The 16027-nt window shown below is 37.7% G+C and overlaps 2 protein-coding genes across 5 annotated transcripts in view; one reads left to right on the top strand and one right to left on the bottom strand.

Moving 5' to 3' along the window:
• The window catches only part of rmdn1 (regulator of microtubule dynamics 1), a 37851-nt gene extending 30136 nt beyond the window's left edge, over window positions 1-7715 (top strand). Inside the window, exons 8-10 of the mRNA XM_048529956.2 lie at window positions 808-838; window positions 1160-1293; window positions 5161-7715. Coding sequence (XP_048385913.1) covers window positions 808-838; window positions 1160-1293; window positions 5161-5211 — 216 coding nt within the window. The 3' untranslated portion in view covers window positions 5212-7715. The remainder of the gene's footprint in view (window positions 1-807; window positions 839-1159; window positions 1294-5160) is intronic.
• The window catches only part of LOC125452044 (NEDD4-like E3 ubiquitin-protein ligase WWP1), a 130119-nt gene continuing 119915 nt past the window's right edge, over window positions 5824-16027 (bottom strand). For 3 of the 4 annotated variants that reach the window (XM_048529952.2, XM_048529953.2, XM_059646113.1), the window contains 3 exons: window positions 14204-14300; window positions 11741-11813; window positions 5825-7321 (listed from right to left, as the gene is read on the bottom strand). In XM_048529952.2, coding sequence (XP_048385909.1) covers window positions 7222-7321; window positions 11741-11813; window positions 14204-14300 — 270 coding nt within the window. In that variant the 3' untranslated portion in view covers window positions 5825-7221. Of the gene's footprint in view, window positions 7322-11740; window positions 11814-14203; window positions 14301-16027 lie in introns of all 4 variants that reach the window. The other variant, XM_048529954.2, reaches the window with a different exon arrangement.

Below are 16027 nucleotides of genomic sequence, written 5' to 3'. Positions count from 1 at the left end.
CTAATCTGTCTCTGTTTTTACGCTGTTTTTATTAGAAATATTGAATCCATTGCTAACTTCTCATATTTTGCAATTTCCTTTAAATGGGATGTTATTTAAAAGACTGGCATTTGCTCCTCATTCCTAACAACCATCAATAAGGTGGTGGTGAACCACTTTCTTGAAATGCAGCAGTTCATCTTACGTAGTTACATCAGTGGTGAAAGGAAAGTTCCAAGTTCTGATCCAGTGACTTTGAAAGAACCGTGATGTAGTTTCAAGTTGAGATGGTGGCACTCCCTCTAATGAAGGGTCTAGGCCCGAAACGTCAGCTTTTGTGCTCCTGAGATGCTGCTGGGCCTGCTGTGTTCATCCAGCCTCACATTTTATTATCTTGGATTCTCCAGCACCTGCAGTTCCCATTATCACTTCCCTTTCATCTGTTGCCTTTGTCCTCCAGCTTAAAGATGGCAGATAGGATGCCAACATATTTCAACCTGCTGAACTTCGTGTTTAGAGCTGCATTTCATCCAAGGAAGTATTCCATTATGTTGATGTGAGCCTTGTTGATAGTGCAGGGTCTTTAGAGGTTGCGAGGGGAGTTATTTCTTGCAGCGTTCTCTTAGACTTGTAGTATTTTTAAGTACAGTCCGATGTAACATCTGGATAACCCCAGGAGGTTGTTGGTGGAGGATTCAGCATATAATGGAGGTAATGCCATTATATTGTCAAGAAGAAATGATTATTGCTTGGCATTTGTGTGGTGCAAATGTTACCGATTGAAGTACATTATATAAGATAGTAAAATAGTGTCATTTTTTGTTTCAGGCTCTCCAATATTTTAACAAGGCTGAGCAAGGTAGGAGCTCAACAAACCTAATTCATTCAGTTGTGCAAAATTGTGTGTGGTCAGACTATTAAATACTGCATAATAAATATATTTTATTTGCATGTTAGATTAAGCTATGTAAATTATATCATTGGTACTCTACCCATTACTTTCGTAGTGTTTAAATCAGCATAACTTCAAAGTTTGCAAGATAACTGAATACAGACCAAAAAATGAGCATTCATGATTTTGTCAACAATGTTTGTTTTATAAAATGGGGCATGAGTAGAGAACTGTAAATTGCTCTTTAAAGAGTAGCAACTTTAAGTTTAGTATGTGTTTTGCTTCCAGTTGATCCAAATTTCTACAGTAAAAACTTACTAATGATGGGTAAAACTTACGTGAAATTAAAAAATGAGAAGCTGGCTCTGTTGTGGCTAACCAAAGCAAGAGACTATCCAGCACGTAATGAAGAAGACAAGCAAGTAAGCCCATTCATGCAATTTTATCTTACTTCCAAATACTTTTGTTACTGATGGGATACAATTAATTTTGCTTTGTCTCAGCCTAGGTAAAGTGAGTAGCTACAGTATTAGTTTAACAAAGTACTTGCAACTGGGAACACCATTATTAGCTTATTTCCGAAATCTGAAAGAATAGAAATGTTAATGTAATTATTTGAATCTCATCACTGTACTAGGTTGCAGAATGCGAAAAATTGTGCCAATACATGAAAAAAATATAAGAAAGTAAATATTCGTGTCTCTATCAAAGCCAACTGTTTTTCCACAGTACTTTCAAGACAGTGATTGCTTTAAGGATCCAATTTCATCAAACTTTCCCAGCACACCTACTTATGTAATTGCAGAAAGCTCAAGTGACAGACCTTATCCAAACAACGCAGAATTTGCCAAAAAATCTCACTAATGTAACCCTTCAAGAAAAATGCCTCATCACTGATTAGAGTCTTAAGTTCATTCTTGATCCTACTTTGCAGCTTTTTTTTTGACTTTATGATTGTGTTGTGACATTTCTGACGTAAAGCCGAATCTTGCTTATTCCCTGATGGGGTGTCAACCCTATAACTAGTTCAACCAACACAGTTAATTCTGTAATGAAAAGTACACTCTCACACTGAACAGCATCAGTAACAAAACACTCAATTATGCAAATGATAATTCAGTGTTTTGACCTTTGTAAAATGTTGTTGAACTCATTTTCCCAGAGCATTAGCCTGGGCCTCTGATTAATGACCAGTGACATTACTATACACTATAATCTTGCCTTCGTCTCTTCTTGAGGTCTTCTTTCTAATGCTTTCAATTTCAATGTACTTTAACTCTGAACTGTGTACTTCTACATTCTTCCCAATATCCAATAATAAGATTGTCCTCGTCGACTCATTGTTTCGGTCTGTTTTGGCCCACTTATTTCTTCCTATTTTGGCTGTATTGTTCCTCCCCTTGTACAAGTCTGTTTTGACATTCTACATCACTGCAACAAGTTTCAGTTTGTTGGCCTGTTTCCTCTTCAATATGAATGCCCAATCTCTCCACACTTTCATTCACCGTCGGAACAGTCATCAGCAACCCCTTCCTTGTGGCTGAACCTGTCCTGCAAATAAAAATCATTGTTGCAGGTATCTGCCTGGGTTATGCCTCTCTCCATCATTTTTTTTTGATACATTGCTGACTATTGATGCTGCCTTCTTATTCCTGCCATGAACTGGAAGATTTCATTGACTTTGTTTCCAATTTGCATCTTTCCCTCACTTTTATCTGTTGTGTATCTGACTAAAGATTTTGTTTCTGAAGGTACGCTATTTTTTAATGTTGGACTGCCACACCTACCTCAACTACACTTACATTCACTCTGCTTCCTGTCAAGACTCCATTACATTCTCCCAGTTTCTCTATCGCATCTGTTCCAATAACTGTTTGTCATACCAGTGCTCTGACATGTCTTCCCTTTTTCTTTGTGAGGATTTCCACTGAGTGGTAGTAATATCTGCGAACCACAATGTTTGAGAATGCACTGTTGCTCCACTGGGGAAAATATATGTTTCAGTGCTTTACCCAGCTGGGTAACTTCTCTCACTATCAGCAGGCTGCACCCCAATTGAATTTTAAACCATATCCAAAGCAGAAAAAACTTCTGACAACTATAAATCAGACACATGATCTCCAAAAAAACAAGGCTAAGGAAGTAACTTAAGCCACGTGACTTCCAAGAAGTATTTTTTATAAGACCACCACAATATGCCTTTTAATGATCTTAGGAGTAGACTAAGTCACCGCTAACACCTCTTCTCTCTCCCCCTCCCCCCCTCCCCCCCCCCCCCAACTTCCTTAGGGTACTGGCTCATGGAAATGTAGATGTAAGGAGGCAGTGCTAGGAAATCTAATGGGGATAAAGGTGGACAAGTCCTCCTGGTCCTGATGACATGCATCCCAGGGTACTAAAAGTGGTGATGGGGGAAATAGCAAATGTACTAGTAATTATGTACCAAAATTCACTGGACTCTGGCTGTTTTCTAATCTGCGGGAACCACCCCAACATGACGCCACTATTTAAAAAAGAAAGTAGGCAAAAAGCAACTAACTATAGGTCAGTTAGGATAACTTCGGTAGTAGGGAAAATTCTAGAATCTATCATTAAGGAAGAAACAGCAAGACATCTGGATACAAATTCTCCCATTGGGAACACCTAGCATGGGTTCATGAAGGGTAGGTCAATGTTTAACTAATTTGGTGGAATTCTTTGAGGACATTACTTGCATGATGGACAGTGGGGAACCTGTGGATGTAGTATATCTGGATTTCCAGGAGGCATTTGATAAGTAGCAGCCTTTGGTGTGGCCCTTAAGATAAAGTTGCACGGTAATGTATTGGTATGGATAGAGGATTGGTTGACTAGTAGAAAGCAAAGAGTAGGGGTAATTGGGTGTTTTTCCAGTTGGTGGTCAGTGGCTCGTGGTGTGCCTCAGGGATCACTGTTGGGACCGCAGTTATTTACATAGATGATTTGGAGTTGGGGACTAAGTGTGGTGTGTCAAAATTTGCAGATGACACTAAGATGAGTGGTAGAGCAAAGTGTGCAGAAGACACTGAAAGTCTGCAGAGGGATATATAGTCTAAATAAGTGGGCAAATGTCTGGCAGGTGGAATACAATGTTGATAAGTGTGAGATCATCCATTTTGGTAGGAATAACAGCAAAATGGGCTATGGAAAAGAAAATGCAGCACACTGCCGTGCAGAGGGACTTGGGTGTCCTTGTGCATGAATTGCTAAAATTAGGACTGCAGGTACAGCACGTAATTAAAAAGGCAAATAGAATTTTGTCTGTCATTGCTAGAGGAATGGAGTTTAAAAATAGGGTGTCTATGCTACAGCTGTATAGGGTTCTGGTGAGGCCACACCTGGACCACTGTGTGCAGTTTTGGCCTCCTTACTTGAGAAGGGATATACTAGCACTGGAGGGAGTACAGAGGAGATTCACTGTTAATTCCAGAGTTGAGTGTGTTGGATTATGAGGAGAGACAGAGTAGGCTGAGATTATACTCATTGAAATTCAGAAGAATGAGGGGAGATCTTTATAGAAACATATACAATTATGAAGGGAATAGATAAGGTGGAGGGAGGGAGGTTGTTTCCACTAAAGGGCAGCAGGACTGAGGTCAGAAGGAACTTCTTCACCCAAAGAGTTGTGAATTTGTGAAATTGCTTACCCAGCGAAGTGGTTGAAGCTACCTCATTGAATGTGGTTAAGGCAAGACTAGATAAATTTTTGCATAGTAAAGGAATTAAAGGTTATGTATATGAGCGGGTAGGTGGAGCTGACTCTCAAAAAGATCAGCCATGATCTTATTGAATGGCAGGGCAGGCGTAAGGAGTCAGATTGCCTACTGTCCTAGTTCTTAGGGTACCACCTACCCTTTCTCAAGTCTCAAGACCCAAGACCACAAATACTTAGTGAAAATAATTTTATTTCCACTTCAGTATGCTGTGCACACTGGTACCTCTATAAATGGGGAGACCAAATATACCCTTTGTGGAACAGAGCAGTTCTGTTCACAGCTTTACACTACTTAATTGAAATATCCGTTCTGCTCCCGTGGTGAACAGTGAAGCTCAATGCTGACTCTAGGAGCTATACTATTGAATGGTTCAGCCCTCAACAACCTTGTCTAAGCTGATTTGCGTGAGTTATACATATTTCTATAATATTACTTCTTGGTGTACTGTGCTGAAACATTAAATATAAGCTTCCTACACAAAACTATTTATTTGGTCATTTGTTGTAGGAGTTTCTTTGTAAAAGTTGTGAATAATCACTTCTCTTCTCTTTTTAGGTTCAGAAAGAAGCTAACGAATTACTGAAATTGATCAGCAAACATCACTGAGCACTGTCTCGGAACAATCAGGTTCATTAATACAGCCAGTGAACATTTTGTTTAATATTGAAAGATAAGTCAGTTGATTTCCCAGATCAATAAATCTAAAGGGTCTTTTTAGTATTGTTTGTAATCATGTAGAATTCTACATGAAGTTGTACAGGCCTGACATGGCATTAAGCAAATAAAAATATTAATATCATGTATATCCTGCACAATCTGTAAAACACCCGATTTGTGTAGTCAGTAACTCAGTGAGCAAAAAAGTCAAATAAAATTGCAAAGCTATTCAGCCCCAGCTTGTTGTCTCAATAGAAAAGAATATACAAGGCCCATTTCCACTGGAAATCTGACCATAACAAAAGAAAAAAAACACACTATTTTATTGTCTTGTGAAGAGATGCACTTTCAATACTCAGATTTCCAACAAAAAAATTCTTATGAAAAGATGTTTCCGACATGTGAGATAAAATGGAAGGGACCATGGGTGATTCATTTTATTATTTTAAAGTTCACTGTGATCTATAACTTTTTTTTTAATAACAGCTTGACAGGATAGCTTTCAGAACAAAAATGTAAAATAAATACGCAGAAAAGGTCAGGAAGAAATCAGTCATTTTATTATTCAACTTTCCTACCTGCAATTACTAGTCAGGTTTAAAAAGAGAATTTTATTATGAGCACCCAACAGAAGCTAAATAAGTGGTAATATTGATTTACTAGAGTAGAGATGACTTAGTTGGGTAATGGCACCGACTGATCACTTTTGTTTACTACAATTTTTTTTTTGAAAAATTGTAATGGGAAAAACTGACCAAACAAGTATTTACAAAATTTTTACAAATTAAAAACTTTAATTACAATGTTTAAATTTAAAGCATTACAAACATTACATTTCAAATATTCATATCTCCCCATTTACTGCATGGAAGCACGGTGTGTTAGAAGTTGCAGTTCCATATAATTCACAATTATTTTTAAATATATTTTTGTTACATGTAATTAAGTAAATGCCCTCAATACTGGTGAGACTATTTTAAAATCATTTTATTACATGTTTTGAAACTTCTGCATTTGAGGAAAAAATAAATCATGATATTTCTAGCAAAAATGAAGACCTATTAGAAATTATATTTGAAAGACAAAAAAACCTATATATAGAATGCAATTTACACAACAGCCATTAAAAAAGCAAGTATAACATTGCAATGAGGAAACCAATTACACAACATTCCTTAATGTGCAAAATTTATTTTTATTCCTGATTGATTAAATGTAACTGTAAAAGGCTGAACATAAAAGCAGCAGAGGTAATAATTTGCATAATTACTTAAATTGTCCACATTAGCTTCTTGTTTATAAAATTACATTTGTATTTTGGGGTACTACCCAGTACTTTTGCTTTCCTTTTTTTAGGTCTGCTATACACGAGACATACAAACAGCAATAACACAAGAAAGTAAAAGAAAACCTCATGTCAGCATTTACACATTCTATGATCTCAACAAGCCAGCAGCATTAATTCTAGATACTTGTGTGTTTGGCATAAGCCTTAAATACTTTAGTGAAAGCCATGCGAGAAATAACCCTGGCTGATTTGTTACATCAGTGGAAACTGATTTATAGGGCATGTGTTTTCTTCTGGAAGATGCAACTTACACTAAGGGGGCCTATTAGCACACCTACCAAATCTCAAGTAAGCTCTATAAAACTAGAGCCATTGATATTCTAGCTGTTCCTGCTTTTTTTTTTAAAAAAAAATCATGTTTCAGAAAGCAGCTAAACTGTTTTCTCCAAGACACTCATTTTAAGGGAAAACACAGGTATGTAAAATACTACGTATGGTTCAAGACAAAGTTGCATAATGATTGAGGAAGGAAAGCAGCTCAGTTCTATAGGATTCCAGAAGTGAATTACTTCTCTAGGCAAATAGCTTATATACAACAGTGGGCATCTGTGCAACTGTAGATGGTTGGATAGGAAAGAGTTACTTGATGTCATCAAGAACATGTGCTGCTTCTATTCCTGCCCAAATCCTTCAGTTTCTTCGATTGCAAAAAGCAATTTCTCTTTCAACTGTTCATAGCTTTTATAAGGCGGTAAGTCCAGGCGATTAAAGCTGTTAAACAAAACACAAATGAATAAATATTTAGCTCAATTTAAACAATCTCGGTGTTCTGAATAAATCAATCAAACCACATAGGGTTACCAGCAAATGTACTGCAGAATTACTATTCTTTCTCTTGGTACTAGTTGACCCAACATTATTCTGTATCTCTTGGATCTTGATTTACATTTTACATGCATCTCCTGGAGAAAGTGCTCTTTCCTTGCAAGCCAAAGCAGTTAATAAATTAGAGAAGCCAAAAAGATGGAAAACAGAAATCATATGAATGCAAGGAAACTTATCTGTGGATATGTTTACCTTTGTGATGCTGTGTCTGACAATACCAAAATATAAATTGTATACCACACCCTCCCACCTAAGCATGCATATCACCTTCAAAAAGCAGCCAAGAATGAAAACAAGATGATTGATATTTCAAAATATTAAAGGTTACTGTGTGCATAGTTATCTAGTCTGACTAGGATTTTGTACTATTGGCAAGATAACTATTTCAAAATTATTCCTTTCTAGTTTGACATAAATACAAACAATGAAGTAGCTGGATGATTATCAAAGACTCTGACCTTCTGAAAGCCACGATTAAAACTGTATACATCACCTGATAACTTCAAATCCTAATCATTTGTTGAGTAATAAGATTTCCCTCATGTCACCTTAAATCTTTTGACCTTTTTGGTGTCGGAAAGAGTTAGTTATGCAAGTGATCATGATTTGAAATATCAGATGATGGGTAGTTTTAATAGTGGCCTTCCAAAGGAAACGGAATAAATAATTGAAAATTAATTGCACCGATGAGAAGTGATCATATGAATCGCTCTATAAAGAAGTTGTACAGATTTAAGGGCCAAAGAGTCTTTTGTGGTGAATTATGAACAGTTGTATAATGGACTTCACATGGAAATAAGACAGACTGCTAATGAGTAGAGAGCATAGGGATTGTAAAACCAAATATTGGGGGAGGGGGGGGGGGGGTGAGGCAAGGGCAGGTGTATAAAGTAGTCATTAAGGAATGGACATGGATCTCCAGACAGGAGTTTATGGTTTCAACCCCTGCAAGTGAGCAGGGAGTTACACTCACTTATACGTGGACACTCAGCTCTTTCACACAGGCAAAAGGTGATAATCACGTTTCAACATTTTTTTAAAAAATGACAAAGTTTAAAATTGACTAGTCAGTGAGTATGTAGTGTAAGTATCAAATTTGATTCATTGGATCTGACTGATAAATATTTTACTGTCTACTTGCTAGTCTCTAGTTTGATGTCTGTAGTTGAAAGTAAGTTTAAGACATGGTCGGGCATCTCAACCGTGTGGAACACCCACCTGTGCTACATAGGGAGTGGTGAATGATCATGAAAAGAAAATGAAAATTACCTAACAGAAAATGTGACAACATAGCTAACAAGAGAAGGTGAAGACACATTAGATTTAGGGAGGCAGCTTATAAATTGAAGTTGGAGAGAATTTTAGAATTCAGCAAAGTTGAACCAAGAAATTGAGAGGGAACAGAAGATGAATTTAAATTTGCAAGAGACTTTTAAAAATGTACAAGATTCTGTCAGTGTGCAAAAATGAAAGGATTAGCAAAGGCAAATGTGGGTCCATTACAGGCAGAAGCAGGATAAATGATGGAAGATAGAAAAATGGCAGAGAAGTTAAATAAGTACTTCGCGCCTGTCTTCACAGATGATGCAACAAGATATTTCCGCAAAACAATGAAGATGGAAGCATACAATGAGTGAGGGACTGAAATAAATTAGCATTGTTTAAAAAAAAACAAATTAATGAGACTGAACTTGACAGATCCCCAGGACTGAATGATCTTTATCAAGAGAGTGCTGAAAGTCGTGGATGCATTGATGATCTTTCAAAACTATTATTTCTGTAGATTGGAAAGTAGTTTAAAAAAAGACGGAAAGAAAAAACAGGGAATTACAGTAATAGTGAAGACACCTAGCTATGATAAAGGATGCAAATACTAGATACTTAGATATTCACAACCTACAATGATTTGGACTAGGGACTAACTTAACATCCAGAGATTGCACTTGACACAAAACTTAAAAGAAATCTGAGATAATGGGAACTGCAGATGCTGGAGAATCCAAGATAACAAAGTGTGAAGCTGGATGAACACAGCAGGCCAAGCAGCATCTCAGGAGCACAAAAGCTGATGTTTCGGGCCTAGACCCTTCATCAGACTCTCTGATGAAGAGTCTAGGCCTGAAACGTCAGCTTTTGTGCTCCTGAGATGCTGCTTGGCCTGCTGTGTTCATCCAGTTTCGCACTTTGTTATCTTAAAAGAAATCTGAGTTGTGAGGAGAACGCAAAGTGACCTCAAGGGGATTTAGACAGCTGAGTAAAAGAGCAAGAGCACAGCAAATGGAATATAAAGTAGCTAAGTGTGACATTAACTACTGTAAGAGAATTGCACAATACTTCTTAAATGGTGAAAGATCGGAAAGTATTAAGGTCAAGGGCCAAGGGTGAGCTTGTTAATATTACACTGAAAACTAGTACACAGGCATAATGAGCCATCTCAAAGGCAAGTGGTATTTTATGTAGACCCTGGTGAGACCACACTGGAGACAGTGCTTGCAATTCTGAACTCTGACCTTAGGAAAGATAATAACCGTACAGGAAGTGCGGCAGAGGTTTACCAAACTGATTCCTAGGAGGGTGGGCTTGTCCACTGAGGAGAGATTGAGGAGACTGGGCCTGTGTTCTCTGGAGTTTAGAAGAATGAGAGGTAATCTCAAAAATTCCAACTATTTCAGAGGAATGTGTGAATATAGAAAGAAATATTTTTGCCCTTGCTTTGAGGTGTGGAAATCATCTCAGAACAAGACAAGGAGAATGTCTTCAGTCAAGAGATCGTGAATCTTTGGAAATCTCTACACCCTAGAGGATGCTGGAAGCCTAGTCATTAAATAATTTCAGAGAGACATTGATAGATTTCTAACAATTTCATTATTGGTGATAATGAAGGAATAAAGATGTGGTAGATGATGAGCCACGATCTAGAATGGTGAAGCAGGCTACAGGAGCTGAATGGCTTGCTCTTGTATGTGTGTGCCAATAAACAAACAAACAAAAACAGAAATTGTTGGAAAATCTCAGCAGGTCTCTCAGTATCTGTGGATAGAAATCAGAGTTAACGCTTCAGGTTCAATAACCCTTATTCAGAACTGGGAAATAACCATCTCAGTTTGGTTGCTATACATTTGGAAAAAAATTTAAATCATTCACCATGTGTTTGTGGAGGCTGAGAAGGGGTCAATAGATATGTTGGAAATGTAGAGCTGTGTGTCACTATCTGATTGATCCTTCACAAAATGATGTCATCAACAACCACAGCCACTTTGCCAGAGGATTATAGCTAGGGTAAGCAGAGACCTTGCAAATGGATGATTTTAATGTGGAAGGTGTGCAATTGTCCATTTTGACAAAGAATTTAAATAAAAAGCATTATCTAAATAGCAAGAGGCACAACAAGTAATCAGGAAAACTATCAAATGTTACATTCTGTTGCCAGGAGTAAGGAGGTTGTGCTTCAGTTATACAGGGCATTGGTTATACTACATTTGGAGTGTTGTATATAGTGCAGATTACTGTAGTTACAGAAGAATGTTAATAGATTGGAAATAGTTCAAAGGCGGCTTACAAGGCTAATAACTGGAATGAGCAGTTTCTATTAAGAAGTCAGGCTAGGCCTGTAACCTGTGGAGTTTAGAAGAATCAGAGGTGAATCAGTTGAATTGTATATTGTCAGGCTGGATGTTGAAAGGATGTTTCTTGTGGAAGAACTGAGAATTAGGGATCATAGTTCAAAATAAAGGGTTGCCCATTTAAAACAGAAATGAGTAAACACTTTCATCCCTCTCCGAGAGGTGAGTGTCTTTGGAGTTGTCTTCTTCAAAAGGCAGTGAATGCAGAGTTGTTAAATATTTTTAAGGCTTCCAATACATTACCATCCTTCTGTAACTATGGTGACCAGTGCTATACAATACTCTAGATGCAGTCTCACCAGTGCTCTGTATAAATGAAACATAACCTCCCTACTGTTGCATTCTTGATTACCAAGGCATTGAAAGATTATTGGGAGTTTGCAGTAGAGTTGAGATTAAAATCAGATCAGCAATGATCATATTGAATAGCGGAGCAAGCTCAAAAGGACCAAATGGCCTACTCCTACTCCTTGTTTTTACGGCAATAGATTGGTCTCCCAATCTGGAGCACAAAAAATGAGATAATAAAATGGCTACTCCAGGGTAATAAGCATTTCCTTGAGGGATTGGGGGTTACCTATTATTTAGCATTTTAAGCAGACAAAGCACAGTACTGATTTAAGATCATGGATATATTCCTGCATAAATAAAACTGATTATTAAGATTTTGTTCATTACTCACCAAGTATGACTTCTAGGGAGCCATGTTTCTTTCCCAACTTTTTCGATGCAAAACTTTTGAGGACCATTACTCCCTGTTCGAAATAATCAAAAGCCATTATTGTTTTGTCAAGAAGCTATGTTGCCACGCAAGGTTAAAAACATTTTCACAGTATGGCACAAGTGGGCAACTAAGTATCATAATTCAGTTTGTGTTTTTAAGTAGAGTGTAACACTTCCAAACATGAAAACAGTTCAGTTTCTTAAAATGATAATTCTTCTATTATTTTACTCATTGTCAAGATGTGGGTGTTTAATTCCCCTTCTTTGTTGCTTTTGAAGAGATGCAGGTGAAACAATTGAGTGGCTTTCCAAGTTACTTAACAGGGCTAATAAGCATCAATGCATTACATTTAAATATTTTAACTCCTTGTCACAAGTCCTTAACACTCACTGTACTAGTTTACCTGAGATTTGATTGTGCTGCTCAATCTCTGAGCTTCACTGCCTAACAGACTGTGCTGTTAAATTAGAAAAATGCTGGAAATATTTAGCTGGTCTGACAACATTTTGTCGACCGAAACATGGTTAATGTTTCAGATTGATACACTTTCAGACAGGTTTAGCCAAACCCATCTGATGAAAGGTCTTTGACTTTAAATCTTTACTTTGTAACTCTCACCATAGATGCTGTTAGACCTACTGAGTATTTCCAGGAATTCTGTTCTTATCCTCCTCACTTTTCTACACCAACTCCCTCATCTTCACTTTATGCAGTTACCTAGTCCACCTAATCACAATATTTCCCTCCCTTTCTACCCTACATCATGGTCTTTACCAATTGGCCAGACTGGGGCCAGAGGTTGGTAGTGCAATTTATCTTGATCATACAAAAACTATCTGCATCCAAGTGTCAGATGCATTCATTGGAGGGAAGGGAAATTTAAGAAAAGTCAGCTTTGTACACTTCCAAACGGCTGGTTATATAGCAAGAAAAATCTAGAAAAGTTAGCACACAGGCAATCTAATTAGGCAGAGATTAGATTAGATTAGATTAGATGATGGGAGCATTCAGAATTTGAGAAAACAACAAATAGAAATTAAAAATAAATAAGTATTCTCTGAAGACACCAAGAAACAACCGAAGACAGTGGATATTTGCAATTTCAGAGACACTGGCTGCGGGGTTATCAGGACGGGAAAACTGAACATCCAGGGATATTTAGGAAGGAAAGACAAAAAGAGAAAAGATGAGAGGTAGCATTGTAGTAAAGAATAAATCAATGTAATATTGAGGAAGGATATTAGTCTGGCAAATCATGGAGGCACAAAAAAGGATCTAAGTGTCCTTACACAATAGTCAATAAAAGCAAACAGGCAGTCACAGCAAGCAATCAGGAAAACAAAATAGTATATTGGCCTTCCTTGTAAAAGGATTTAAGTTCTGAAATAGGGATGTCTTATTGCAGTTATACAGGGCCTTGACGAGACCACAGCTGGAGTACTGACTGCAGCTTCAGTCTCCCTACCTAAGGAAGGACCTATCTGCCATAGGAGTGCTATGTTTAATTAGGCTGATACCAGGCTGGAAGAACTGTTCTAAAGTAATATTGGTTCAATTGGCTCCTGTATTCGAGAGTTTAGAAAGAGGAGAGGGTATCAGATTGAATCATAAAATTTTAAAAGGGTTGGATAGACTACATTCAGGGAGAATATCTTCCCTGCTTGGGGAGGCTAGAACCAAGGGATACAGTTTCAGGGTACGAGGTTGGCTATTTAGGACTGAGATGAGGAAACATTTCTCATTTGAACAGCCGTGAGTGTGTGGAATTCTCTACAAGAGAAGGCTGTGAAAGCTAAGTTATTAATATATTCAGAAGGAATTACGAAGATTTTAGACACATCAAGAGGTAGAGGTAGAAAGCAGAAGCATGGCACTGAGACAGAGGATCAGCCAGGACCATAATGAATGATGGAGTAGGCTCAAAGAGCTGAATGGCCTACTGCTACTCATAGTTCCTATACTGCAAAGGCCATGAACTGTGATAACATTCCAGCAATATCACTGAAGATTTATGGTCTGGTATCAAACCAAGCTATTTTAATACAATTACAAAGCTGTTGTTTTTCTGGAAATAGGCTTGTCCTCACCACAAAAAAAAAGGACAAATCAAACCTGACCCACTACCATCCAATTAGCTTACTCTCAATCATCAGCAAGTGTAGAAAGGAAGCAAGTGCTTTATAACCATCTTTCTTAAGGTTTCCAGTTTCAAAATGACATTAGTTAAAACTTTGCAGATTAAAAACAAACAAACAATCATTTGTAATGAAATTCTAAGTCGAGATTTAAATTATTTTAACTTGATTAAAAACCTGCCCAACATGCATATACTCCAAATTCAGAGTTTTGGAAACGAAATACTGAAGTCACATAATGGCAGTTCAGTCTCTAATTACAATTCTACTGACCAGTTCTGCTTACCCAGAAGCTCAGCAAATCCTCCCAGTGGTAAGCGGCAGGTACCCGTGACAAACTGCATCAATCGTAGACGCACCTCATTATCCATCTCTTTCACAAACTGTAAAATAAAACGTGAAGTCACATGGAAGGCAACATGTTTCAAAACATTGAATCCATTTTTGATATTGGGATATTGAAAAAAATCTCTATTTACAATAATGGAAGTGTTAACCCAATAAAATCCCGAATGCAATTGGAAATCTGTCTGGGGAAAACATGAACGCAGTTAATAAATGACGAAGCATGGTAAATAAGGTTGATGAGCTGCAGTAGAAAGCCATGATGGGTGAGGGGAGATAAATGATCCTGTTTCTGTGGCATTAACAAACCTAACTGAAGAAAACATTATAGTGCTAGAGACAGAGCTTGTCCTAAAAACGTCAAAGAAATAAGAAAGCTAATAAAATCAACTGAAGTACCATTACTCTTCTGGGTAGGTTCTATAACCAACAACTGTTGGGAATGCAATGAGGACTTGAATGATCTTAGCAATAATAAAGAGGGCAGAGGTTTCTCCTATACAGGGGATTCTGCTAAAACGCATGTTTCGGCAGTACAAATTGGCTATATCGCAACTAACAAATGGCGAATGCTATTTCTAAAACGCAAACTTGTGTTGGCTATAACACTTCCATTGGTGCGTGTCGACATCACGAGTGTTTCACAGGCTTTGCGCTGAGCATGCGCAATGGATTAATGCCAAGACACTCTCTACTGGCATCATGTGATTATCACAGCGTACAGTACTCCAGTTTTTTGTGTTTAGCAAATTCTGCTGTATTACCCACAAAATAAGAGGATAAAGTGACAAGAAATATTAGCATGGTGGTAAAATTGCATGGGGTAAATATAAAAGAAAGGCTATGACACTGGAAGAGAAGCTAGATGTTATAAAGAGTTTTGAGCATAATGAGAGAACATGTGAGATAGTTCACTTAACAGGAATAAAAGAGGCTACCTTATGCATCATTGGAGACAATGAAGAAACAGTTAAAGCAAGCTATTTTCTGGAACAAGTCCGATTGCTAGCAAATCAATGGAGTCACGGACAAAGGAACTTGACGAGTTGGAGCAGCTAAGTGCATGGATAGGAGATCAAATTAAAAAGTGATATGGGACTTCCCTTCTCACCATAAAACAAAGCCTTATCAATTTATGAAGATCTAACAAAGGAAGTTGAAAATCCTGCCGATTTCCTGCCTTTAGGTGATAGCAGCGGCAGGTTTGCTGGTTTTAAGAACCGCTATGCTTTTCATAAAGTGATGCGACGAAGCTGCCAGTGCAGACGAGGAGCACGTGACAGCATTTTTTCACAAAATTGATGAAGGAGGTTACACTTAGATCAAATTTTCAATTTGGATAAGACACATTTATTCTGGAAGCAAATGCCATCAAGAATGTTAGAATGCCATTGGGATGTTAAATGCCTTCAAGGCAGAGATTGATAAATTCTTAATCTCACAAGAAATCAAGGGCTACAGGGAGAGTGCAGGGAAGTGGAGTTGAAATGCCCATCAGCCATGATTTAAATGGTGGAGTGGACTCAATGAGCCGAATGGCCTTACATTCACTCTTATGTCTTAAGGTCCTATGGTCTTATGGAACCTACATTTCTATGAATGAAGCACGTACTCCAAGCTTTAGGGTAGCAAAGAATCATATATGAAAGGATCTGCTGCTGGTTGTCAATGCCAGTGGAGACTTCAAGCTTAAGCCTGAAGTGGTGTACCATTCCGCCAACCCATGAGCCTTGAAAGGTTACCTTGAGTCTACTCTGGGCGTCTA

This window comes from Stegostoma tigrinum, chromosome 5, assembly GCF_030684315.1.
Source record: "Stegostoma tigrinum isolate sSteTig4 chromosome 5, sSteTig4.hap1, whole genome shotgun sequence".
NCBI classification, from domain to species: domain Eukaryota; kingdom Metazoa; phylum Chordata; class Chondrichthyes; order Orectolobiformes; family Stegostomatidae; genus Stegostoma; species Stegostoma tigrinum.
This window is presented reverse-complemented; position numbering and strand designations above follow the sequence as displayed.